General features: G+C 44.4%; 1 protein-coding gene across 1 annotated transcript in view; it reads right to left on the bottom strand.

Annotated features, from left to right (window-relative positions):
- LOC144174783 (copper-transporting ATPase 1-like) overlaps positions 1-25,695 on the bottom strand; it is a 56,483-nt gene that overhangs the window by 6,831 nt on the left and 23,957 nt on the right. The window contains 7 exon segments of the mRNA XM_077703661.1: positions 5,459-5,561; positions 7,133-7,250; positions 9,809-10,012; positions 10,595-10,737; positions 13,860-14,015; positions 15,061-15,334; positions 16,770-16,952. Coding sequence (XP_077559787.1) covers positions 5,459-5,561; positions 7,133-7,250; positions 9,809-10,012; positions 10,595-10,737; positions 13,860-14,015; positions 15,061-15,334; positions 16,770-16,952 — 1,181 coding nt within the window.

Below are 25,695 nucleotides of genomic sequence, written 5' to 3'. Positions count from 1 at the left end.
CGGATTGCATTAAGGGGGCAGTTGGGTCTTTGAGGCCGAAAAACGGTCAAAAAAAGCGTTTTCTCAAAAATAGAATTTTTGGCCTCCACGGCCATTTTTCTAACAGTCTGTAAATTTCCTCATCAAAGGGCATCATATTTTGTTGTTATTATATTATAATAGCATTTTAAAGTGCACTCTACAGCTCAGTTAGCGCAGAATTCGATGGTGAAACGGCACTTTTCTTGCAATGCAAAGCTAGCATTTCATCCTCAGATATCTTGGCACCCAGAGCAGGTACAACTTTAATTCTTTTTGCTTCTGATACCAAAATGTGTGGAGAATACAATATAGGAAACAAATTTTTCAAATGGAGGCTTTGGAAAATTATTATTGTGTTCAATTGGCACCACCTGCGAGCCATTTCTGGCAGAGCGCGGGAGAAGCGAAGTTCTCTGTGTTGTAAAACGACCAAAAATAGCTAAATCAAAAAAGTTCTTCCTATGTTGTATCCTGTAGTCATTTGTCTGCCTAGCCACGTGGTAATTGCCATTCTGCATGGAGTGGTTATTTTGTAACTGTGTCCCAAAATAATGGCAATTAATCATTAATTAACTCCAAATATAATCAGCTTACAAAAAATCTAATAGGAGATTTAAAATCAGCAAAAAAAACTCTATAACGCAGTGCAGTTTCATTAAAATTGGTTGGTAAATAAAAAATATAGCTCTAAGACCAGTCTGCCCCCTTAAAACTCCATAAGTGCTATTACCAATAGGGCAAATTTTTTGAATGGAGCAAGCTCTGTGTTATTGTTGACATCCCTTTAAAGAGATCATAAAGGGTAGAAACAAGTTGGCCTGTATTGGTACACCATGGTGCCGACACCGTTCTCGCAAGTAGCAGTTGTTTGGTAAGCCAGGAAACTCCTGGAACGTGAAAACAGGCTTCACCCCCTTCGTTCACTTTGCTGCACTATGATATGCAACATCACAAATCTTGAATAGGGAAGTGGGGAATCGATGAAGCTTGCCTAAGCATTTATTTGAAACAAATATTGAGGAAGGGACATATAAAAACAAATGTATGCGGAAACTTTTGCTGGTCAAATGGTTTTCTTTAAAAAAAAGAAACCTCAGTTTCTAAAGGTTATAAAATAGAATGCTTCACCCCAGGCAGTAGGCTTTGCTTCAACTTCTATTTCGTTGAGATGTTCCGCCTCACGAACAGGCGCAATCAGAATGGTGAACACGGGAGCCTTTCATGCCTACTTACTCCTACAGCACATACAATAGCAACAGCCTGAGGCAAAATCAGATATTATTAGCCCAATAGGATTGCAAGATTGCAGTCAAAAGCTACATTTAGCAAATGGTGCATGTATTTTCTGTAACTACTACCAGGCAGCAGCATCTATGGAAGGGCAGCATGGCAGGGCGGGGCTTGACGACAATGATGACCAACCTTACCTGAGCGCCACCATACCAAAACCACATCAAAGTAGAACCTCTTTCTGAATGGCATCCTATCTTTGCAATCAAAGTTAGAGCCAATAAATGGGCACTCTGGACGGCGGCGATAATAAAGAAAAAATTGAAATTAGGTCCCCAGCTTGCTCCAGGCACTTTGTGATGTGTTCTTTAGCGTCATGATAAAATAGAAGCGAAACAAGAGAGAGAAATGGCAGCTTTAATTATTTATTTCTCAGCAAACAAGGCAACATTGGTTGTCCAACAAAAGCTGAGACAGGGGTATGGAACGTACGTTCTTTCAGTTAAAACAAAATGCTAATCAGTCTTTAGCATCTCTTTAGGGAGGGCGCTGGGCAAAAATATAAACTTTCCCACTTTAGTACACATTTTTTGTGGTACTATTGGGCTTTCCATGTAATAATGGACACTTCCATTACGGTTGGTTATTATCTGGAATGTACAAAAGAGTAGCATCAATCTCTTTGCCACAACGGTGACGCAAGAGTGCCACGAAAAACCGTTCACGAAAGCTGGAGTCAAGGCGTGTCCCCGCAGTGAAGCAAGGGCTCCGAAAGGACCGACTGCCCTCGTGCAAAAGTTTGCTTTTCACGCTTTCTATCCCCCCTGAGCCCTCTGTTGACAGTGCTGCAAAATAAAAACACTGGTTCACAAACTGAAACCGAACTGATGTTTCTCAACTTGCACTTTTTGGCCAACCTTACAATTAAAAAAAAAACTATCGTTCTCGTGCTGCCTAGCCCGAACTTGCTTTCAGTCTGTGCCTTCAGAGCTAAAATATTGCAAGGAACAATAATTCAATTGCAATAATTCAATTGCAAGGAGCTCCAATTCCTGCCTTTCGAAGAAAAAAATCACTTCGTGAAGTACAAAAAAAAAATACTGCACGAGTTGTCAAGGAATTACAGCTCCACAAAGAAAAGCACAAACTTGCAACCACGCTATCGCGTACAACAGACCATCTTAAGGCTACCTACAAAGAAAGAGTGGGCCTATATTTTGCATTTATGAAATGGAGAGGCTTGTGCGAATATTCGAGCGCTTTGAATATTCGAAGGAATATTACAGTATTCGAATTCGCTTCGACTGAATTTAAAATTTTCGATATTTCAAAGTATTCGGGGTGAACGAATATCAACACTGCGTTCAAGTACTATCAGGAGTTTCGGTTTCATTAGGCAAGCCGCAGTACCACTGACATCAGGCCTACATCTTTACTGCATGTGTAGCCAAGCCAAGCTAAGCCACACTCGGAGCGTTGTTGTAGCCGTCTTATGCGCGCCCGTTTGCCAAGGTAGTCAAGGCAAACCATAACGTAACAATTTGTTTGGTTACCGTGTGGCACGCGTGCAGTGAGGAGTTGTTGATCGTAACTGTAACCAGTAGAAGATAGTGCATCTTCACTGCATGCGGAGCTGCTAGTCTTTATGGCATTATTTTTTTTTACTTGAAATATGTTACCAAATGATTTTCGGTGATTTTTTATGCATGTATGTGTTCTAGGTTGTTATCTGTGTAGAAGGGAACACCTTCTTCTACAGCTAGTCTATATACAGTTTTTTTTTTGCTGGTTAAGATATGTCATCACAGGATTCTCTGTGATGCCTTTGTAAACCTTAGAAATAAAGAATTTTTGCATAGAACAACTTTAAATTGTTCAGTTTTGTTCTTCGCACACCTGATAACTATTCAAATTCGCTTCAAAAGTATTCGACCCAAAAGACTATTCGCTTCGAACTAAAGTATTACTATTCGCACAAGCCTGGAAATGATAGCTTTGCTAAGCTGCCTCACTTGGCTGCTTATTGTGATATGCAAGGCTTTATTTAGAATTACACTAGAACCAAATTTTTCACCTGTTCTAATACCACTGAGAAAAATCATTCATGACATTTTATCACAATTATTACACTGGTTCAAAAATCAACTTTTTAACCAAGCATCCCAAGAGTGCAGAGAAGGGCACTTGACAGCCCCAGGGCAGAAAACAAACGCTTTAGGCTCGAAATAATTGCTAGCGAGCAGCAAAGAGCACAAAAAGGTCCAAGGTACACCACAGAGGCATTCGATTGATCACAAATAACTAAAAAATTGAATGACGTACTTTTAAATCTCAAAATTGCCATTTTTCAATTTGCATCAATTTGCACCTTTCGGCCAACATAACATTCAGGAAAACTATCATTTTCGTACCACGTACCCAAAATTTGTTTTCAGGGAGCTCTTCATTTAAATTTCGTAACAAACAAGGTAAGATATTTATCATTTCAAATCCTGCCTTTTTAAGAAAAAAAAAAAATCAATTTGTAAAATACAAAGAAAATTAAAAAAAAGCATGTTCTTAAGAAATAATACTTGAAAAAAAAAAAAAAAAACCCACACAGCAAAAACTCGTTACCTTTGCCCTGTACAATTAGCAGTCCTGAGACTACCCACGAAGCAAAAATGGGTGTATATATTGTATTTCGGAAATGATAGTTTTCCCAAGCTGCCGCACTCGGTTGCTACTTGAGGTGTACAGAGTTGCACTAAAATAACGAAAATTTGCACACATTCTAATAACAGTGAGGTTAATCGTCCCTAAAAATTCCATCGATATAGGTGCGCTGGTTCAAAGGGCAGCCTTGCATCCTCCCATAGGGGAGGCTACCCTTGAACTTGACATTTTTATTTTTGAAGGTACCGGAATAAAATTTTCAGGGTATGTTCAAACAATATCATAAAGGTTTCACAAAGCTGCTCACATTCGTTTCTAAGATACTAGTGTCTAGCAAGATAGTTCATATGCAGTCTTCAGAAATGCCCTAAAGAAATCCCCAGGCATCGTGGGAGGCTTTATTTTTAAGCTGGTTCCTGGATAGGTGCTTCACGGCATGAATTCCCTCTCTCAAACGTCTCAGCAAAAACTTTTAACCTAGCATTGCATTTGATTGTTGGTCATCACATTCACCACATTTTTTTTGTTTATCATAAACCGTCCATTTATTTTAGTTACAATGGAGACCATTTATAGCGTATGTCATAAGAGCCACGAAAATTCGCACTATAAGCAGTACTGCACTATAAACAAAACAGGTGCGAATTTAACCATATCACAAGCTACCATTGAATCATTCTTTGTTTATCACCACTGAAATGACGGTCGTTATATCATTATTTTTTTCCGAATCAGACACTGCTGCAAGGTCTTACAAAACCGCGAGCGCGGCTTTAACTTATACTTCGTGTTTATGTTTTAAGGAATCTGCATTTCTTAGCGTCCAGAAAGGATGCCGAAGAGAGGGAATAAGCCCGGTTTATGCCGGGGAGACAACAGGATAAAAACACAAGCCTAATCTTTTTTTTTTTTTTTTTTTGTATCCGCACCTTGCGTTTCTGATCAGCACAACATACAGGTAGTGAAAACCTCCGGCGTGGTGGCTGCGATCGCTATGTTCAGATGTTCGAAAAGGAAAAGGGTGGTTGCCAAACTGCAGAAGGTTCTAATCTCAACAACTCACGGCACCCAGGTGGAGAGGCAGGGAGGCTCACTATCTTCAGAGGTGTGCCGAGAGCGAGGGCAGTTGTGGTTATCACATAGGTACGCGAGCACAGACAGAACACGTGAGCTAAAGGGAGCCTTTTTCTTTTTTTGTGTGTGTCTAAGAGAGGAGCGTCAAGGGAGCGTGGGCTGCGTCGGATGGTGAATCCATCTTTTTTATTTCTTTGTGCGACCCTAAAACGATGCCCCAGCTGCACCAATCGATAAGCAAACCCGCCAAAAATCCACACTATAAACGATATTGTGCTTCGGGCAACCACATTTTATAAGTGGTAAGCTTATGCATTGACTTCTATGGGAGGCCTACCGGTGGCCAGGAAAACCAGCATTATAAGCGGTTACATTATAAATGGTCTACACTGTGATTCAATTTTCTTGTTAGTTTGTTCAAACTTCAGCGGTCCTGGCATGGCAGACCGGTCAGCCATGCAGGAGTGAAGCAACTTACATCTTGAGCATGAGAGAAAACGAAACGACAGACACGCTTGACATGGCCATGGCAGCAGCACCCATCCACGGTTTCAGGACTATGCCCACGGGCATAAAAACACCTGCAAATAAGTCACAAAAAAAGGCGCCACAATTCCAGCAAAGGTGTGAGTAATTTTTTTCTAGTGTCTGCTTTTAGTGAAACATGCATTTTCAAATGATCAGTGCTGTCGTGGCAACAAACCTCAAGGTTGTGATGCGTTGTGCAGAGTGATACAAATATATTTATGGGTGTTACATTTGATTGAAACAGAGGGGTCGGTACTAAGCACTGCAATTGCTGCCAGGGAGCTGGAACACTGACAGGGATTTATACAACCCACCCCCAACACCCCCCAGAAGGCTTTCAACACCCCCCCCCCCCCTCCTTCCAGAAGGATTCCACCACAAGGATTTCGACCCCCCCCCCCCAAAACCTAAATTCTGGATGAACCACTGAACACTGACACAGGCTGTTTAGTGGAACATACTGCTATGCCGACTATGATGATATACATAGCACTAGCCCTGTGAACTTTCATGCTTGTGAACATGCTTTGGAGTGCATGAACTCTCCGTCAGAGAAAAGAAGTCATAATACTTTAGGCAAGCAATCACAAGAACAAAGCTTGTATACACTGCGAGACCACGCACACTACCTATATGAGCTAAGGGAGCTGTTAACTACAATTATTTCCTCGATTTGTGAATCAGCATCATAATGGCATGATCTTTCTGCAGCAGACAATGATAGCGAGCCAAGATGAGTATTATTTTTTGTGTGACTTTTGTGAGCGACATTACGGTGGTCCCAGAGACTTTGTCTCTCCGTGGCTACAACGTTTCAGTGAAAAGGGCAGTTTCTGGCCGTTAATAATGGCAATTCACATGTCGCATGGAGGTGTTGGGTGCTACAGCAGACATTACGTCCCCTACTCAGCAGTGCCCAATTATCACAACTCCACTCTTGAAGACCTCACACCTAGTCGCTTACAAATGCTACAGGCAAAAATGCTATCCATTAAAGGCATTCTATAAACACAGAGTAATTTAGATCACTGAAACATAGAAACCTCAATTTAGTAAATTTAGCAGCTGAAAGTATGATGTGATTATCATCGTGGTATGGTTCAATTCACTTCGCTTTTTTTCAAACACAAAATGCCTCACTAAATTTCGGAAATCCACTTCATGTATCGATAAGCATAACATCCATGAAACTCTTTTCTTTAGCCTGGTAAGCTGAGCATTCAACTCGAAGAAAATATCCAAGAAAACATAATCTCTGCAACATTTCTTATTGAAAAAAAAAAAAAAAGGCGGGGCTAGGGGGCTACAATGTGTGAATTACATGTGAAGTATGAAGGGAAATGGCAGTTTTCACTAAAAACGTTCTTTTTTTCATTATGAGAGCAGTGCAACGCTGCTTCATGAGATGCAGTACAGTGACTTCATTATGGTTGTTGCTCGCTAGTTAGCAAAAGTTATAGCTTTAAGCGAAACTGATGTCACAATTTATCAGGGCTTTGCATCACTAGTGGTAACCTATATTTCTGTTCGACTTGCTCGACTTAGAGCTACACTCTTGGGGAAACCACTGTCTGGTCTGAAAGCAGCTGGTTAGGAAGTAAGCACGAAAAGGTAGTGGACTCACCGGCTGCCAGCGGAATGCCCACCAAGTTGTAGACGGTGGCGAAGAAGAAGTTGAGGCGTATTTTTTTAACTGTGGCCTTGGAGAGGGCTATGGCACCCACCACATCTAGGAGATCGTTCTGAAAGCAGCAGGACACGTAATTACAACCAGATTAGAATGCGCAAGTGATTAGAAATACAACAAAAGCAAACTTTGCACACTTCTTCTGCCAAGACGGATAGTATTCGCCAACACAAGAAATAACCCAAACTATGCAGTAGGAATCCAACATTATATTTTACTGAGCGCAATGTTTTTTTTTTTTGTTGTTGTTACTGAGAGCAATCATTGTGCCGCAGATAAAGTTATAGCGGACCAGCTATAATGCAGCTATGCGAACTGCTAAGCTGCCACTCAAGGGCCACGCATAATAATTTGCAAGTGCAACTTGCTAAGATCGCTGGAATACCCCTAAAACTTAGAAGTTCATGAACAACGTACGAGCAAGCATGGGTATGTGCTTGCTTGTAAATTTTTGTAGAAAGATTTTTCTAGGGAAAAAGATTTTTCTAGGGAAATTTTTCCAGAAAGATTTAGAAGGAGGTAAGGGTGTGGGCCCAAAAACACCATGGAAGCTTGGGGGATGGGAGCAACCAAATACGTTGCGACAACAGGATGGCAGACAGCAGGAGCCATCAGGAAGATACAAGAAGTAGGCCAACTTGGTAATACATTTGGGAAAACCGGAAACATTGCTGATCAGTCATGAGAAAGTCCATAAATGAACAAAGGAAACGGCACGTTTCATCACCTTCTTAGCCGAAAAGGACAGGCAACTGCCTTCTGCACTTCCCTTCAAAGTTAAGTAGGCTTGTGTGAATATTCGAGCACTTCAAATATTTGAAAGAATACAGTCGAACACGGATATATCGAACACGGGTATATCGAATTATTGTCTATATCGAACTCATAAATTATCCCCTCGAAAATTCTGTGTAAAAGTATAGGAAATCGTACGTTTATATCGAACCGTATTTTTCCCGACATTGGGTATATCGAACGCCGCGCGAGCTGGAAGGTGCTCTTCGGCGGTCGCTGCACCCCCGATTGAGGTTGAGGAGGATGTGGAGGAATGTGCGGGCATGGCGAAGACTGGCTCGCGCAACTAATTCCCCCTACCGGAACGAATTTGCGCTTGCCCAGTCGGGCCCCGCTACTGGCCGCCGTATAGCGTTAGCGGACGGAGCCTGGTATGCTAAATCTCTCTAGGCACACAAGCCCGAACGCTCGGAAAATGTGACACTGCGAGGTAGGGATGCCCCGACTGCGCACATCCTTTTTTTTGCGGCTGCGTACGTTTGTCGGCTTGCCGAAAAAGAGTTTTTTTTTCTCTCTCTGGGTCTGTCTTCCCCCGATGTCGTCTCGGGAAAGGGAAGAGGGAACGAAGCCGCTGGCGGCCTCCTCCTTCTTTTGCATTTTGCTGCTGTTGCTGCTGTTTGGCGAGTTGTCCCGCACCTTTCGGAGATCACTGTTTCTCTCGGAGATGACAATCGCGAGCGCTTTGTTGGAGTCCGTTCAGAGAGCCTTGGAATTGTTACCTTCACAGTTCTTGTGGTACGTGCGCGCTGTTCTTTTGCGTGCGTGTTGTGCATGGTGTGCGAAGGCGCAGCGTAATGCTGGAATTTTCTAGTTGTGCAGCCTCGAGAAGATCGAGACCAGCGTCTTTAATTTCAGTTCCATGACGAAGAAGCAGGCCAAGATCAGCGATTTTTCTTTCACGGAAATAAAGCGTCCTGTTGCGTCGTGAGTGCGGAATTAGTTGTCATTCTTGAATGCGATGATCGGTAAGTGATCGTCCGCCATAGGTGAGGTCTCAGAGCCCATATTTTTTTATATTGAATTTTTCATATATCGAACTATTTCGCGACCCCCTTGGAGTTCGATATATCCGTGTTCGACTGTATTACAGTATTCGAATTCACTTCAACCCGAAATTAAAATTTTCGAAATTTCAAAGTATTCGGGGTGAACGAATATCAAAACTGTGTTCAAGTACTTAAGAGGTTCAGTTTCGTTAGGCAAGCTGCAGTGCCACATCAGGCCTACATCTTGACTACATGTGGAGCCAAGACAATCCAAGCCACATTCAGAGCATCTTACGCGCAAACGTGTGTCTAGGTAGTCAAAGCTCCCGCTTCATTGTTTGAAACAATAAAACGGTAACCAAACAATTTGTTTAGTTACTGCGTGGTACGCGTGCAGTTTGCAGGTGTTGACCGCACTCTGCGCTTGAATTTCAGTGTGCATAAGTTGCTTCAATCAGTCAAGTGACATGGCCAATGCGTCCACGGGTGCCAACCCATGTGGAACTTTTTTGTGAAGGTCCCGCCAGGCCCAGAAGCTCACTGTCTCAGTGACAGGAAGCTCAGTGACACCTGACAACAATTCGAATTCGCTTCAAAGGTATTCGACCCCAAAGACTATTTGCTTCGAATTCACTTTGAACTAAAATATTACTATTTGCACAAGCCTAAAGTTTAGCAAACATCTTTCCACCCCATAAACACTGAGACAGGCACAGCAACAAGTGGTGCAAACTGCCGGCTCGACCCATACCCCCCTCCTCACAGCTATTCTGCATTTTCACACCCATCTGACGCTGCTTGTGCCCTTGACGCACTGTCGGCAAACACTCACCCGAACGAGCACCACATCTGCAGCCTCGACGGCTACGTCAGTGCCATTGGCGATGGCGATGCCAATGTCTGCTTGGGCCAGGGCGGGGGAGTCGTTGATGCCATCGCCAACCATGGCCACCCGACGACCCTGCTCCTGAAGCCGCTGGATCATCATCACCTTGTGCGACGGAAGCACCTCCGCATAGACGTGCTTGATCCCAACCTGAAAATTTCAGGCACAGGGACAATGGCGGGTGGTTGCTGTCGATGTACCAGTAGCCTGCTTGAGTAGTACTCAACAATGGGATGCAGCACTCATCATCATCATCGTCGTCGCCGTCATCCTGGCTGAGCAAGCACCCCTGCTTCGTAGTAGCCGGGAGGCACAGGCATTGGACCAACGCCTAGGGAGCTAAAACTGAGCATTGCTAAGCATTTATTTTTGATAACAAAACTTGTTAAATAAAGCTTGCTTTTGTAATAGGGAAATTTTAGACTAGGTAGTGTTTACTAATGTTTTCATGTGCTTTTTATGACATAGGGCAGCAGCTGCAAGAGCCTGAGTATTACTACTTCAACTTTCTATTGACAGATGGCAGGCTAATCCCCATGCCTCTGCTAGGCCCCAGTGCAAGGCCAACCGCGGACCGCATTTTGATACATGGGGCCTACGGAGACTTCTGCAACTGGTGTACATTGAGAAACGCTGGTTTGTGTCGACTGCAGGACGAAGGTCTCTGCCATGTTCTGCCAGCCGTTCCTGTATTGCTTCATGGCCCCTTTAAACAGAAAAGGGTGCCCATACCTGACGGGCAATTGCGGCCGCAGTGCGCTTGTTGTCTCCCGTCAAGAGGATCACTTCGTGGCCCATCTTCTTCAGGGTGTACACGGTCAGGTGGGCTTCAGGTTTGACGGTGTCCGCCACTGCCAGCATGCACACCAGGACACCTGCCACCAGAAAGGGGAGATAGATGTGCAGCCACAGAGGAACCTCCGTTTATCCTTGCACTTTACATTGGGCACTCATCAAAACTTCATTTATTTTGCTCACCGCTTTTAGGAAGCTTTTATGCAGCTAACAGTTATGCACGTTTTCCAAAGAAGCTGGCCAGTTGAGTTTTTCTTCACACCCGACGCAAAACGAGCTGTACAATGATTGAGATTTTGCGATCTTATCCCCTGTACTAACTGTGTAAAGTACTCGAACACTTGAACGTTGAAGGGATCGTAAATGTAAAAGCATATTGGCCTATATCAGCAGATTACGGTGTCATGAATACGAATATATATCAATGGCTGCAGCAGTTGTTAATCTTAAAGGGGCACTGACACAAAAATTTAGCATCTTGTTTTTTTCGTTGCGATAAGTAGCTAGTGACCTACTTATCACCTGTAGAAACCTCATTTGCTTCAGCGTGCGACGGTTGTTTAATTAGAGGGATTTTAAATGCGGCCAGTCGCAGTTTCGGTTTCAGCGAGTGCCGCGAAACGATGGATTTTGTGGATTTTGTGTGAACAAAGCTGACCACATGACCGTTGGAGGGATATCACAGAGCAGAGCCGCCGTAGCACTGTCGAATCCGCATCGACGGCAGTTTCTGCGAATGCCCCCACGTACTGATCTCGTGAAGCGCTTAATTAAAAAGCGACCGTGGATGTGACGCAGGCGCTGCGAGTGCAAATGCTACCGCGGCTAAAGAACGACGCGCGACGCTCGAGGCGGTGGGTGGCAAGACGCGCGCTGGGAGCAGCCGGCCGGTCTGCCTACAGGTCCGCCTACAGATGTGTTCGGCTCAGCACTGCGGCGGATATTCGAGTGCCGCTCTCGTAAGCGGTGCAGATGACAATTTTTAATGCAACCCGCCATCGCATCGTTAACTCCTTTCTCATTTAAGCCACTATGGTCGGGACTTGGGGACAATTTCGTGCAGCGGTAACAAGCTATCACTCGAGCTACCTGCGCCGGCCTGGGCCACTTCGCGGCCGTGGCCGCCGCCTGCACAGCGACCGTGCGGCTAGCTCAGTGGGCTTTTCGTGCCTCCGGCGCGTTTTCGCATCGAATGGTAATAAACAGTAATAGAAACAGAGTGCCTGGAATCGCTGTAGTACTTTGGTCGCGGCCAGCTGCCCGATTAGCTGACGAAATCACGGCGCCTCCGCCGCCAACGATCGGGTCGTTCGTTCTCGAGAGCAGAAGCTCCGCCCTCCGGCCCTCCGATTGGAGCGGCGAGCCGGGCGAGCCCGCGTAAAACGCCGGTAGTGCGGAAGTGGCAAACACAAACTCGTGACGTGTTTGGATGTTGTTTATTTACAATTGCGCGTGGTCCTCTGCTGGCTGCTCGGTTGCGTTTCGCACACTTCAAAATTGATTTTAAATATGTTCTAGGCTGTATTCGCCGCTTATATTTTGCAGATGATGTATATGTGTTCCCACCAATCTATCTCCGACGTTATCTCGCCTTCAAAATTTTGTGTCAGTGCCCCTTTAACGAAGAAAAAGCCGAAGAAACGAAAACAGGTATCGCCACTCCACAAAATTTCCCACACTACTTGTCACATCACAAATTGTGAACGTTGAAATGAGATGAGTTGTTCACTTGCTGACACTGAACTTTAAGCTCAGTTTCTGCCTTCAATGTCATAAGAAAATCTCATTTCTAAAAAATGCTGAAAACATATGTTTTCTGCTCGGAAACTAAGCAGTACTAATTCAAAAGGAATCCACCCCTGCACACACACACAATATGTATCCATTTGTTGTTTATCACAAGGGAGCAGAAGCCAGTCTACACTATGGGTAGAGCCCCTTACTTTTTGCGGTGGAACATTTCAAATTCTGCGATTCTAGATAGGGGAATCAGCAAAATTCCGCGACAACATTGAAACGGCATAAGGTACATGTAACAGTTCATTTATTACGTAGACACATTTTATTTACAACTGAAGAAAGCTGTTGTGGCTGAGCATCTAGGATGTTTTGTGCTTTCTTCACCAAGAGAATAGCACGATGTCACCATAGCGACTGAACGGCTTTTCTCCGTCAACAGAGTTGATTGCACCGACAGGTATTTAAGGGCAATGGAAGAAAGTGTTGGAGTCAGGTGTTCCATCGTAGCCCAGAAAGGCAGGACACCAAAATCTCCACCTGGCTTTTCTTGTTTAGAAAGAAATGGTGCCAAGTCCCTGTCACTAGACTTGAGGTCTTGGGCAGACTTCAGGTACACTTGCCATTTAGCAGCTAGGGCTATAAATCCAGGAACGGCCCCAAACTCTGATCTCTACTCTGAGAGACACCCAACTTGCTGGGGATCCAAGCACCTCACACTCCTGAAGAACTTCCAAGTGTAAGAGTTCTCCAAGTATACTAGCGCCTTGCTAGCCACTTTACTCATTGTACCCTTCATTTGTTTTTATAATCTGACAAGCCTTGTCGTGTGCAATGTTCTCTTTCTGTGGCTATGGCTAAGCCCCTTGATTCGGGTGGAGGCTGCGCCAACTAGACACTTTTATTATTTGATAAGGCAGGAATACGCAGATGCAAATTTAAATTTTCAACAGTAAAAACGTTGCAGACAATTAATAGAAACCATTTTGCTATTACTAATAGAAAATACCACTTTTCCGCCACATTTCACCGAATATATTGGTTTGGGGACGTAGCACCACACTATTGACGTTTTTTCTTTTTCTTTTTGGAATTCCGCGAAAACGCTTTAATTCCGCGATTTTTCACGGAATTGCGGAATCGCGGAAAGCTAGGGGCTCTAACTATGGGCCATATTCTTGATGAATTCCTTCTTGTTCAAAACGACTGCTGAAGCAGAGTGTGCATAAGCTTTCATTCGGCTTCAGCGAGTGTTTTGAGCGGGAAGCGGAAGGCACGAATCCCGTCTGGCCCCAGCACTGTATCATTTTAGGTCTACATCTCAGAAAACTTCCGCCTGATATTCCAAGCCCCGCCCTGTGAGGCTGCCATTCATACGGATATCAGCGCTTCTGTGGAGAGCAGCACCACTTTCTGAGCATCAGCGATCAAGGGATATTCAGCAGAGTGAAGGTATCAGTATTACCATCGATGGCGCAAAGCACCGCAGTCTGCCCCCGCTCTTCGTGCTGCTCCATGAGCTTGCTGACTTCGATGTCGACCGTGATGCCGTTGCGGTGCATCCACTCTCGGTTGCCAATGAGAACCACACTGCTGCCAGCATGGGGAGTCACGGGATCAGCTGCAGAGCCCACATTCACAACTTGTGGGAAGCGTTTCACGAGGGCTCACAAGCGGGGATGGGATTGTGTTTCTGGCGATTAGGACGGCAAGTCAGCGCTTAGTGGAGTGTGCGCTTCCCTGCAATGCTCAGCTCACACATTTTTTTATTAGTCTGTACAAACAGAATTTGCTCTGACACCTACTGACACCCAGTTATCCTATGTAGAAAGCAGTGACTGTCTTAGAGCTCGTTTGAAGATAACAGTATGCAAGAGTGCAACTTCTTTATGCTCAGAAACAGAAAGCTTGCTTTGAAATCTACATTCACTATTTATTATTTTGCTTAAGCGTGTGAGAAGCTTTTTATGATCTAAAAAGACTTCTGACATCACAAATATGAAGTCAGAAAAAAATTTGGTTCATTAGGACGGACACTAGGACACACTGGACACTGGGAAACACTAGGCACTGGCCGCCCATGAATCACTTGAACGAGAGGGCTACCTTGATCACCTTGATTTATGGTTCCAGTGAAGACAATAACGTAAAGTTTGTATTGCTATCATTTGTAATAACAATGAAATTGCACAACTTCAGTTACCTTTCACTAGCCCATTGAGCCACCCGGGCTCGATGCGAGTTGACACACGTAAACAATATTTTTTTTTAGCACACGAGAGTACGTGCCGCCCTCTCTTCTTTAATTTTTGAAGGTACGGGATCCTTCTTTCAATAGATGGTATTAAATGTCAAAAAAAAAAAAAAAAAAAAACACAAACGAAAAAACCACAAAGTGTGAGAGAGAAAAAATATTGTTTCGAGTTGTTGCTCCTGAGCAACACAGGGAATCAAACGGTTAAGCCCTGCGAGCACACGAAGTCTTGCTACCGAGCAATTTACTTGAAGGAATCTTTCACCAGGCTAAGGCCTCTAACGTACCAGTCAGTTCACCAACTGCCCTTTCCCATAGCTACATCTGGAGACCCTGCCATTCTTGAAAAAAAAAAAAAAAAAAAAGCACGGTTATAAAAAAACAGCACAGGGCTTCCAAAGACTGCACACACCTTTCAGGGCTGGCACGTCAACCAAGACACTCGGCGGCACACTGAGCAGGGAGTCACCTCGCGAGCCTGCCGGAAGCGTCCAACGGTCGATGAGTACACCTTCGGAGGAGTCAGTAAAGCCACTGAAGGAAGACCGGTTGGCTTTGGCAACGCGGTGCTCCAAATCCGCAATGTTCGTCAGCACACTGTCCACGCCAGAGACGCGGCAACGCAGCCCACAGCCAGGTACCGCGGCAAAGTCCTCGCACTTTCCCAGAGAGTCGTTTTGCAGGGTCTGTGGGTCAAAAAAAATACCATGGCAGAGAGAATTCAGAGGTGTACCAGGGTTTAAATAGGGGTCAACTGGTTCAAAATGTGAAAGCTCGAAAGTGGCAAATTTTTCTTCTTTTTAAGATGAGGTCAGTGAATGACAGACTGCTTATGAAATGAAAAAACAGTGTTGTGTAGCCTCCATTGTAGAATTATCACAAGTGCCTGGACACCACTCCATCTTAAACCTTGGTAGTAGGTACTCAAAGAAAAACTATCAAAAAGTACAGTAATAAAACTCAATAATGACCAATTAGTTGTCAAGTCTTCCCGATTGTCTCTGTTAAATTTCAGCTTTCTATGACAATTAAAAGAAATAACTGGAACTGTTCAACTGCATTGTCCTCAAAATGTATTTTTGTTGCTGCCTGTGCTGCTCGAGAAAGTAATATCTCAGAAACTGCTTGCTGGATCTGTGTGCTGGTTTCCTTTGCTCTGTTCTTGAATAACCTTGTAAGGTTACAATAACCTCCTTTTTTAAAAAAAATGACGTTAAGGACTCATAAAAAAAAAAAAAAAATGAAACCTGACAAATGTGGTCTCCGCTGAAAACAAAAAACAACATTTTGCTAAAATTCCTCTGAAACGCTTCATGAACACTTTGATTACACTATTTGGTGGCACTAACCATGAATTATTGTGCAAAAGAAGTATAAATTGTTTTCCCATTCCCCGTTTATAACACTTTGCTTGGCTTCACAGTCCGCACGCAGGATTCAGAGTACAGGTGGTACAGAGTACTCTTGTGGTCGACCCTCCAAGTGGCTGCGCTGTAATTTAACTGATCGATTGGTTCTTTGATTGCTTCACGCATGCCCAAGTAGTGTCTGTAGCAATCTGCACTGCAGCATCATACATTTGTCCTTATAATGTGTTGTCCCACACCCCACGGCTGGTATGTAACATGCTGTGGGTATTGCGTCCCTCTGCTAGAATACCAGCTTTGCTAGGCTTGAAAAACGGGAACCAGAAAAAATGGTTTGGCCTTTCAAGACTAAACTTTAAACGGTAGTAACTTCTGCTACAGCACAGATGGACTGATGACGTTAAAATATTAATGCAGTCCTTTGCTTTCACAGTTCACTCATACCGTGTTCAGCTGCACCTCTCCAGCAGTTTCTCTGCTTTTGCAGCCACATAGGTATATCAAAAATTGTGAAGAAGTTCTAGAATACCAGTTTTAGACGCAAATAAAGTTCATAGCTACAATCAGAACAAAAAACTACATATATCCCTCGATTCCCATCTTTATAACTGTAATAGAATACACATTTTTTTTATTTATGACCCTCGAACCCCATACATCTATCCAAGTGTTCCCTCAAGTGAGGTGAATGTCAATGAGTGACCCCCTATCGCGTCAGACTGTCGACATGCGCAGCTGTCTTCTCCGCACTTGCCTCCCGCACAAACTTGGTGATGGCAGCTCCAATGGGGTGTTCGCTACAGGCCTCGGCCGTGCCAGCAAGCAGAAGCAGCCGAGCCAGGGAGCAGACCCGGGCTTCGACGAGCAGCGCAATGCGGGTCACTGCCGGCGTCCCGTTGGTGAGGGTGCCTGTCTTGTCAAACACCACGCAGCGCACCTGTGAAAGAAAGAAGTTTCAATAATGTAACTATGACATTGGCACGGTTCGTACAGGCTTCAAAGGCAAATAAATTAAAAACGTTCCACTCAATGTGAAAGCTGTCGGAAGTGCATAGCAGCGATTTGCCATAATGGGCTGTGGTGCCGTTATCGGCTCACTCTTACCACCCATTACGCTCTTTGCCACCCTGTCTCATTCCTCTCTCAATGAATTCAATGGAGGTTTGTCCAACGCACTTCAAATTTTCCACCTTCACAGTGCTCGCGCGCCACCTGCCTGAAACTGCACCAGTGGGAGTTCTGTTCTTTTTGTGCTTGCTTTTCCTCCCACACGTGTCGGTGTTGCACTGCCATTTTTTTTTTTGCTTAGTAAAAACCAACCCAACAGGCGTTCCTAACTAAATGAACACGGGCACTGGCGGTTAATTACGTATATTTTGCCTCAAATGTACCTGCAGTTTTCTTTGAGCTTAAAAACGGGGAGATGTATGACAAGCGCCAGCAGTTAATGAGTTTCAAACGCTTATGACTACATAAACCACTTGGCTTTCGAAGCCTCTGTGGGACACCGCGACGACAGAACGCTCTGTGGCTCTACTTGGGTCCAGCGAGTGAGCTATGACGACAGGGCTCTGCACTTAAAATTTCAGGGTTTTTAAGGACTCTCGAGGACCAGAAGATACATTTTATTTATCTGGTAATGCTTTATCTGGGACTATTTATTATATAACTTTTCTAACACAATGCAAAAATTGTTCATTGCACAATACCGAAGAACATTAGTACAATAGCCAAAAATTGCTTACAAGTTCTTGAAAGCTCCCCCAGCTTTATTTTTCATTTCTAAGTTGGTGTTTTGTTCTTCTTTCTTTGTTTTTGCTGTTTTTCTCAGGCTGTTTGATTTTACAACGGACATAATCTTAATGTTGACTGTATCTCCTGCTATTTCTTTTTTTTTTTCAGCAAAGGTTGCTGAATCAGCAACTGTTGCTGCAAGCTTTCCCTTTGTTATCTCCTGTCAATCTCCTTTCTGACGATATGTTTTAGGTGTGAAGCCCCTTAAGACCTCGCAATGTCCGTCCGCCGTACGACGGTGTCTCCCCAAGTTCCCCGTTGTCCGTGCGCAGTGACTACAGCAAGCTACATGAGAGGGCGCTACACGCAAACACGAGATCAAAGTGCATGTTTGGCATGCCGTTCGAATGGAGTGTGGAGCAACGCCCCATTTATACCTACTTGTCGGAGACTTCAACGTTAACATTTTGAACATCGGCTTGGACAACAACTGGCTTGTGTAGTTTAACGCTAATTTCAACTACAATTTGCAAAAAACACAATACACACAACTTGCGTCCCAGTGCTTCGCACCCTCAGCATCGTTCACGGCGTGGAGGTGGTGTGAGTTTTTCAACTACCTTGTTCTTGCAAGCTGCTGTTTTTCTGAGATCCCAGATTTTGGAATACAGTTGAACCCCTTTATAAGAGACACGTACCGGGGAGCAGTTTCTGTCTCTTATATGAGATGTCTCTTATAAGCAGGGAACCATGTTTTCACTTACTAATCAGACCCTAGTTCAATGTGGGCACCGTATGACTAAAATAAGCCCAAAAGAACGCTACAGCATGTTTCAAAAGATTCATTCTAATTTATGTTTGGCCCCCAGAATTTATGAAACAGTTCTGAATCTTTGTTTGCTTCATGACTGTACTTACACTGTTTTTTTACAACAGATTCTACAAGCTTTTTTTCCTTTCCTTGTTTGTGGAAGATGAATCATAGATGAGTTCACAAGCCTGATGAATAGCCAGAGCGCACAGCTTCTTCCGCTGTGTGCTCAGGTTATTCATTACGCTTGCAGGATTCAACATCTTCGATGCTTCTTGATTGGGAGCTACGCGAGTGGGAGAGCCTGCATGTGCGATTGCGCTCCATCCAATGAATGGCAGTAAGCTTCAACCACTTCTGTAAGTTGCATTTCCATTGGCAGGGCTTCTCATCGTCATTTCATAGCTGACTGAACCACTTTGTGTTTGCTGAAGCTATAATAAAATAGCGACTGCAGGCGTCTGTCGTCCACCTGTGTTTCCACAATGGAAGCAACTGCAATTAATGACTGGTGGCACTGCATCTGAAGTTAAAATGTCTGTTACAAGTGAGATTATTGATTAAAGTTCAAGGATGACTTGTCCCTTATAACCAATCTTCTACATCCGATGTCTGTTATAAAAGAGGTCAATTTAATGGGAAAGATAGGGCAGCCAACCATGTGGGTGAATAGTGTCTCTTATACCCATCTGTCTCTTACATCCATGTCTCTTATAACGAGGTTCAACTGTATTTGCTTCGATGTAAGTAATAATTAGTGGACTCATCCAACATAATACAGTGGAACCCTGATAATAACGACATTTAAGGGACCGTGGAAAAGCGTCGATGACCGGGGTGTCGTACGACTTCAGTGCAGGTAAACGCCGACATAGCAGACAGGTCGATTGATTGTGGGGTTTAACGCGCCGACGCAACGCAGGCGATGAGGCGCGCCATAGTGGAGGGCTCCGGATTAATTTTGACCACCTGGGGATCTTTATCGTGCGCCGAAATCTCGTACACACGGGCGTTTTTGCTTTTCGCCTCCATCAGAAAAGCGGCTGCCGCGGCCGGGAATCGAACCCGCGACCTCGTGCTCAGCAGCGCAACGCCTTAGCCACTGAGCCACCGCGGCGGGTCAGCAGACAGGTCAGCTAAGAACTTATTTAAACTACTATATTCAGTGGGAGAGACTGTAAAATGCTTCGTTTGGCAAGTTGGTTCGTGGCTTAAAAAAAAAAAATTAAAAAGAGCGGAAATGGCGTGGACAGGAAAACACAAGTAGACTAGACGAGTGCTCACCCAGTCTACTTGTGTTTCTCTGTCCACATCCTTTGCCCTCTTTTTAATTTTTTGAAACTCATCAAACAGGATGATGTAAGTCGCACTCCCCATCTACCATTGCACAGATGCAAGAAATGAAAGAAAAAAAATGGCCCAAGACTTGGGAATGTCACCTAAGTGCACTGTTTCTCCCCCACAAAAGAAGGCCTTCACAACTTCACTATCTGGGAACATTTTGTTGAGCAGGCAATTTGTGCGTGATGAGAAACTGTAGGAGAAGTGCGATGTTACACCCCCTTTAAAGGGGGTGTAACATGAAGAGAAAATACAACTTTGTTTAACTTTAAAGAGTTGGGCTTCAGTACCTCACTCAGCTCCATTCTGGCCACGAAAGACGTTTTTTAACCTATGAAAACGCAAGAAATACTTAAGGGGGGACGCGGCTTTCAACTTCTGAAAAATGACCAAAACATCGTTTTTTTGAAACCCACATATTCGGCTTCTATGTTTCCTATTCTGTGCGTCTGCAAAGTTTTTACGCTGAAAAGCGTCGCAAAGTGGCATAAAAAAATACTTTTGTCAGGCACGGTGACAAACTATCAGCGCAAAAGGCCGAAAAAACGGCAATTTTCGGAGCTCTCTATCTCCGCAACGGTGCCACCGGGCGCGGCCATTTTGATATGGTTAGATCGGCCGAGCGATCGTCTTTCCGGTTCCGCTTGTCTCTTTTATCTTCGTTCATTCACAAACGCACAAACGGCAGAAAAGAAACGACGCACAAAAGAAGCTAGAAATAGATGCTGAAGTGCTATTGGTCCTCCGGTTGGGGCGCAGAACAGCGACCCTCCTGATTGGATGTCGCGGGCGCAACGCAAGATGGCGGCCGCCTGAGCTGCGTAGCGAGCGGATTGAGTTCATTTTCGCCGCTTCGCTCGGCCGAGTTTCTGTTCAATCTGTGGTATTCAACACGGACGTTATCGCGATGGGAATGCCAGAGATAACGAGCCAGATTACGGGAAGTTGTGTGGCTCGAAAGGCGGAGGTCATCGAACGCTTCGTGGTGCGCGTGACTCTACCGTCGCTAGACCCCGGAGGGTGACGCGGTGTGCGCGCTTGCGATAGCGGTTCGTGAAGTGAACTTTTAGTCGGATTTGCGATGTTTACACGCTTAGTTATTGCTGTGTTTTGACTGTGGGCTCGCTAGCCTTGAGAAAGAAACGGTCGACGCGTCAAACGCTGCGGCGCGCACGGCATAGCCGACGCGCATTGGAGCATCACATGACTGAGCAACCGGTTACGATTGAACGCCAGTAGTTGTAATTAATGCCTGCTACGTTAGTTTTATTTTAAAAGCGACCTGACCAGCCATATCAGGTATAATCAAAGCTCGATATGTCGCGGTAAGCGTGCGCTGCGATGCGCGCGAGCCATATCGCCTTTCTTGCGCAACGTTTCCCGTGCACTTGTAATTTTCATGCAAACAGCTTTGAGTTAGTAATATAGGAATAAAAATATGCTCTCTGCGTTAAAAATGTACGTTACTGTGGCAGCATTTAACAGTGATTTTTTTAGGGAAATTATTGATACCATTGCTCAGGGCATACTGGCTGTGCTGCGAGAAATATTGGATGCCTTGAATGTCAAAAGTAATAAAAAAAATATGCTCTTGCATTGAAGTTGGGAGTTATGCAGAATACTCTACCAAGCTTCAAAGTAGCTCATTTTCAACCTTGTGGTATGTAAACTTTTGGCAATGAACACCTGCACTATGAGTACTAAGTTGCTGTGCCAAGCAAGATAAAACATAAAAAAAAGCCAAAAATGTTCAAATTTAAGTTAAAAAAATGCTTAACTTGTTGCCATGGTGACAACACTGCAAAAGGAGGTTGTCCAGTGCGATACAGCCAACCAACTAACCTACTTTGCATTGAAAGCCCATTGAAACCCATGTCCCCTCCGATTGGTTTGCAAAGGGGGGTATGTACTCTTCACAGAGGAGCTGAAAATGATGTTTTCTGGAAAGAGAAAGGCTGAAAAGGCACTCCAATTTCAAGGCAAGGCCTTCCAGAAGCCCCATGTTCAAAAGGACATGAAAGGCTACAACCGTGACGACTTTTGATATGTGAAACCTATGTTGCAACTTCGGAAGCCGTTTTCTCAAAACGGTTTTTTTTGCCACCTGTGTCGCTTGTCCCAGGGATTTCTTCGTGACCGCTGGGTCTATTTTGATTCTGTTTCTTGCATTACATTCCTTGATGAACTGTTCAGGTCGTGACACTTTTAGTTTTCCAGATTTGTTTTTTGTGATTTTTTTTATTCAAATAATCGTTCACAGTTGACATGCCTGTTGCACATTAACCTCTAAAAAAATGAAAACTAAAAAACATTGTGTTGTAAAAAAAAAATTCTAAAACTGTCATGACCTCGTCCATTCATTTGGGAATGCAAAGCACTTCGAACAAGTTTTCTATCGTGTTTTATAAGCCGCTCAAGCTCGGTACAAGCGAAACAGAAAGAAAATTTCATACATAAAAAAGTTATCAAAATATTAACTTCAAATTTTTATGGTGTTATCACAGAAGCATTTCCAGTTGCTGTGCCAATTTTCATCAAAATCTACAAAGAAATAAAAAAGTTGATTTTGAAAGCCACGTCCCCCCTTAAGGACTTTCAAATTTCGCGCCACAGTGACGTGTTATCGGTGCGAGTGACATCATATGGGCCAGCACTAAAAACAATTTTCAGTGGGTTAGGTGCACGTTAGCATTCAAGTGATTCGATCAAACGGAACTAGCGGCCCCACTACAATCGTCCAGTCATGTGTCCTGGCGATTGATTAGTTCGGCCGCCGTCAATCGCCCAAACAAGATTCTGTGACGTCATAGAAAAGTTGCTGGAAACGGGCTAGCGAGTCGCCACAGCTCCACACGTTTTCTTTAACGTTATTTTTTGGAAGTTTGTGATGAAATCGGTATCATTTTTATCAGGACAAGGCAGCCTTTCTAATAAACCAAACTTGTATTTTGTCTTCATGGCTCCTTTAACGACCTCAAAATCTCTGCATCTGTCAACAAATCATGTGCCTTACTTGTCCGCAATTACTGTGCAGGGACTGCATGGACAGGTCAGGCACACATACACAGCACCAGGTACTTTTTAAAAAGCTACCACCTGCTGTCTTCATGTTGCCATTTCGCTTCGCACTCTGCTGATGGCTTTTTAGAACAGACTTTCCCACTGGCAAAACGTCAAATATTTTTCAGCATAGTCAGCATTTTGCTTGATTCACGCTTGCTGGGTCTGATGAAACCCTGTCTTTGTACGGGTTCTTGCTTAGTCACGACTGCTGGCAGGTGCTTTTCCCAGGCCTGACGAATGTCAACTATGCCTACGTCTACCATTTGCTGTCTGAAAGCAAGCGCAGAAGGAGCAAATAAGGTGCTCCTTCCAACAAGTGAGCATCCACATGGTACGAAGAAAGAAAAATGCAGGTTGATGAACAGAAGCCGGATTTTATTGGATTCTATCACGACATGAATTGGATTGACAAGTTCCGGCTCCCAATGTTGCCTCATGCTTCACAAAAATCTGCTAAATGTGTCATAATTCTGTCCAATACACTGAAAATTTATTGTTTCAATCTTTCTTGCGTTATTTAAAACTTGAAATCTATGAAAAACACTTTAAATTCCTGTGAAAAGACAGATCCCATGATTATAAACATAATCAAGGGCTTTCAAGGACTGCTAAAAAATCACAGGACTTGGAAGGCCTTGAAAATAGCTCTCTTATATTCAAGGGACTCCAAGGTTTCAAGAACAACAGCCACTGCATTTGTGACCAAATGGCCCAGTAGGCAAGGTAAGACTAAGAGTGCATGAATATTCAATTCCCTACTCCCCTAACTGATAGTCGCTTCAACTCGATTATTGGTTCTTGGACGTATAAAACATTTTAAGGTTCCCAAAACACTACTAGCAAATAGTGAATATTTGACTTTGGGAGATAGCCTGGCTCATCTTTCTAAAACCGTTTGCTGCTTTAAGGCTGTATCACTGCTCCCGCTGTCACTGCTGTGAAAACAGTGTCAGGAAATGTACAAGGAGCATCCCTCCACACACCAAGTGAGTGAGGTTCCTGCGAGACACACAGTTGATAGGGGAGGGGGACGGGGGTGGCTTTTTATGCTCTTGTTTTTCTCTCAACATTACCAGCACCACTAGTGACCTAACCATCTACCACCTACAGTCAAACCCAGTTATAACGAACAGCGTGATTTAACGTGATTTGTTCGCTATTCGAAGTAGTTCACTATAGCCAAACACACTTATAACAAACTTCAGTATCAAATTCATTATAGGCAACGTGAACAGTTGATTGAAAACGCGATAATGAAAGAACGACCATGCCACTAACCATGAATTGTAATCTACTCCAAAAGAAATTTATTGCAGAGAAATGTACATGTATCTGCGAAAGGCAGTGATTTTCGACTGAACATTGCATTTAGCACCACCAGTGAGAATTGCATTCTTGACACGCGACATCATTTTGACAAATACCACTCCACTTCCCTGTATTTCGGTGCAGTATCGCCGCAGCACCACTGTAGCAGAAATGGCTTCTTGCAACGTCGCGCAAGCGCGATCGTCTTCTGGCAGCGGCTCGTCAGTGGCACCGGCACCAGACGCCATCAGGGCAGCAACAATTTTAGAATCCATCATGCTGGCTGTCACAGCAACACCCGTCGTCGACTGTCAAAATTCCTCAAAGTCAACTTTTTCTGGTGGAGCGTCCGGAGTATCGACGAGTTCACCCCAAAGCGTGGCAGTATCGCTGTCGCCTTGCACTGCACTCGCAACTTCTGGCCCTCTTGACACAGTCCAGCATGGTGGAAGTAGTTGCGAATTGTGTCTCGAGTCCAGTCTTGCCAGGCGCGACTGATTATTAAGTGCGAATGCACTTCTTAAGCGAGCCTGAATCGTCCGCCGCCGTCGTCCGCATAGCAACAGCTGCGGGTGCGCGCGCTCCTCGTCTTCCTCCTCGTCTTCCCTAGCAACGGGGGGAGATGGGCGCGCGCTACTCTCCTCCTCCTCTCTCCGCTCAGTGACTGCGGGTGTTGGGCGCCTCCTCTCCACTTCGGGCGGGAGAGCTCTCGCTCGCGTAGCGGGCGCTCCGCATTCCGACGCGTGAGGGCGCTCGTGTAGCCCTCGCCGTAACGGCGGGCGCTACTCTCCTCCTCCTCTCTCCGCTCAGTGACTGCGGGTGTTGGGCGCCTCCTCTCCACTCCAAGATCACGATATCCCCCGTAATCGCGCAATCAACAACCGTGCATTCGCACTTACACACTCTCCCCCTCAGGGAAGTGCGAGAAAATTTTTTTTATTGCAGGCAGCAAATTAATCTTCCATTCGTCATTTTCTAGCAGACTGGCCCCGTTGCTGCGTTTCATGGCGGTCAACGCGGCGGCCCGGAGGTTAGGCGCAGTCGATACAGTGTAACCCACTTGAAGGGCCACAAAAAAGCCATCGTTATAACCAGTAATTGTTATAACAGAATTGGGCAGAAAAAGTTACTTTTGTAAGCTTTTATTTGCAAAACAGAAAAGTAATTGCACGGCCGACCACCTAGACTTAGTAATACGTGTGCCAACCGACTCAACAGGACCCCTAGGAAGGACCGCCATCTTTCACATAGGAGGAAGTCTCCGGATCAAATCCTTGACTGTTTGTTTCTTTTTTAACGATTGGCAGATTGCACGTTACTAAAGTGGCACTGTTTTCTGCCTTTTCTAACCACGGTAATCAACAGTAGCCTAGAGGATCCTCTTTACCCTGCTGTAGCTTTATTTTAATATATGTAGTGTTGA

This window comes from Haemaphysalis longicornis, unplaced genomic scaffold (assembly GCF_048455015.1).
Source record: "Haemaphysalis longicornis isolate Haplotype H1 unplaced genomic scaffold, Haemaphysalis longicornis Haplotype H1 scaffold_3, whole genome shotgun sequence".
Classification (NCBI taxonomy): Eukaryota; Metazoa; Arthropoda; class Arachnida; order Ixodida; family Ixodidae; genus Haemaphysalis; species Haemaphysalis longicornis.
This window is presented reverse-complemented; position numbering and strand designations above follow the sequence as displayed.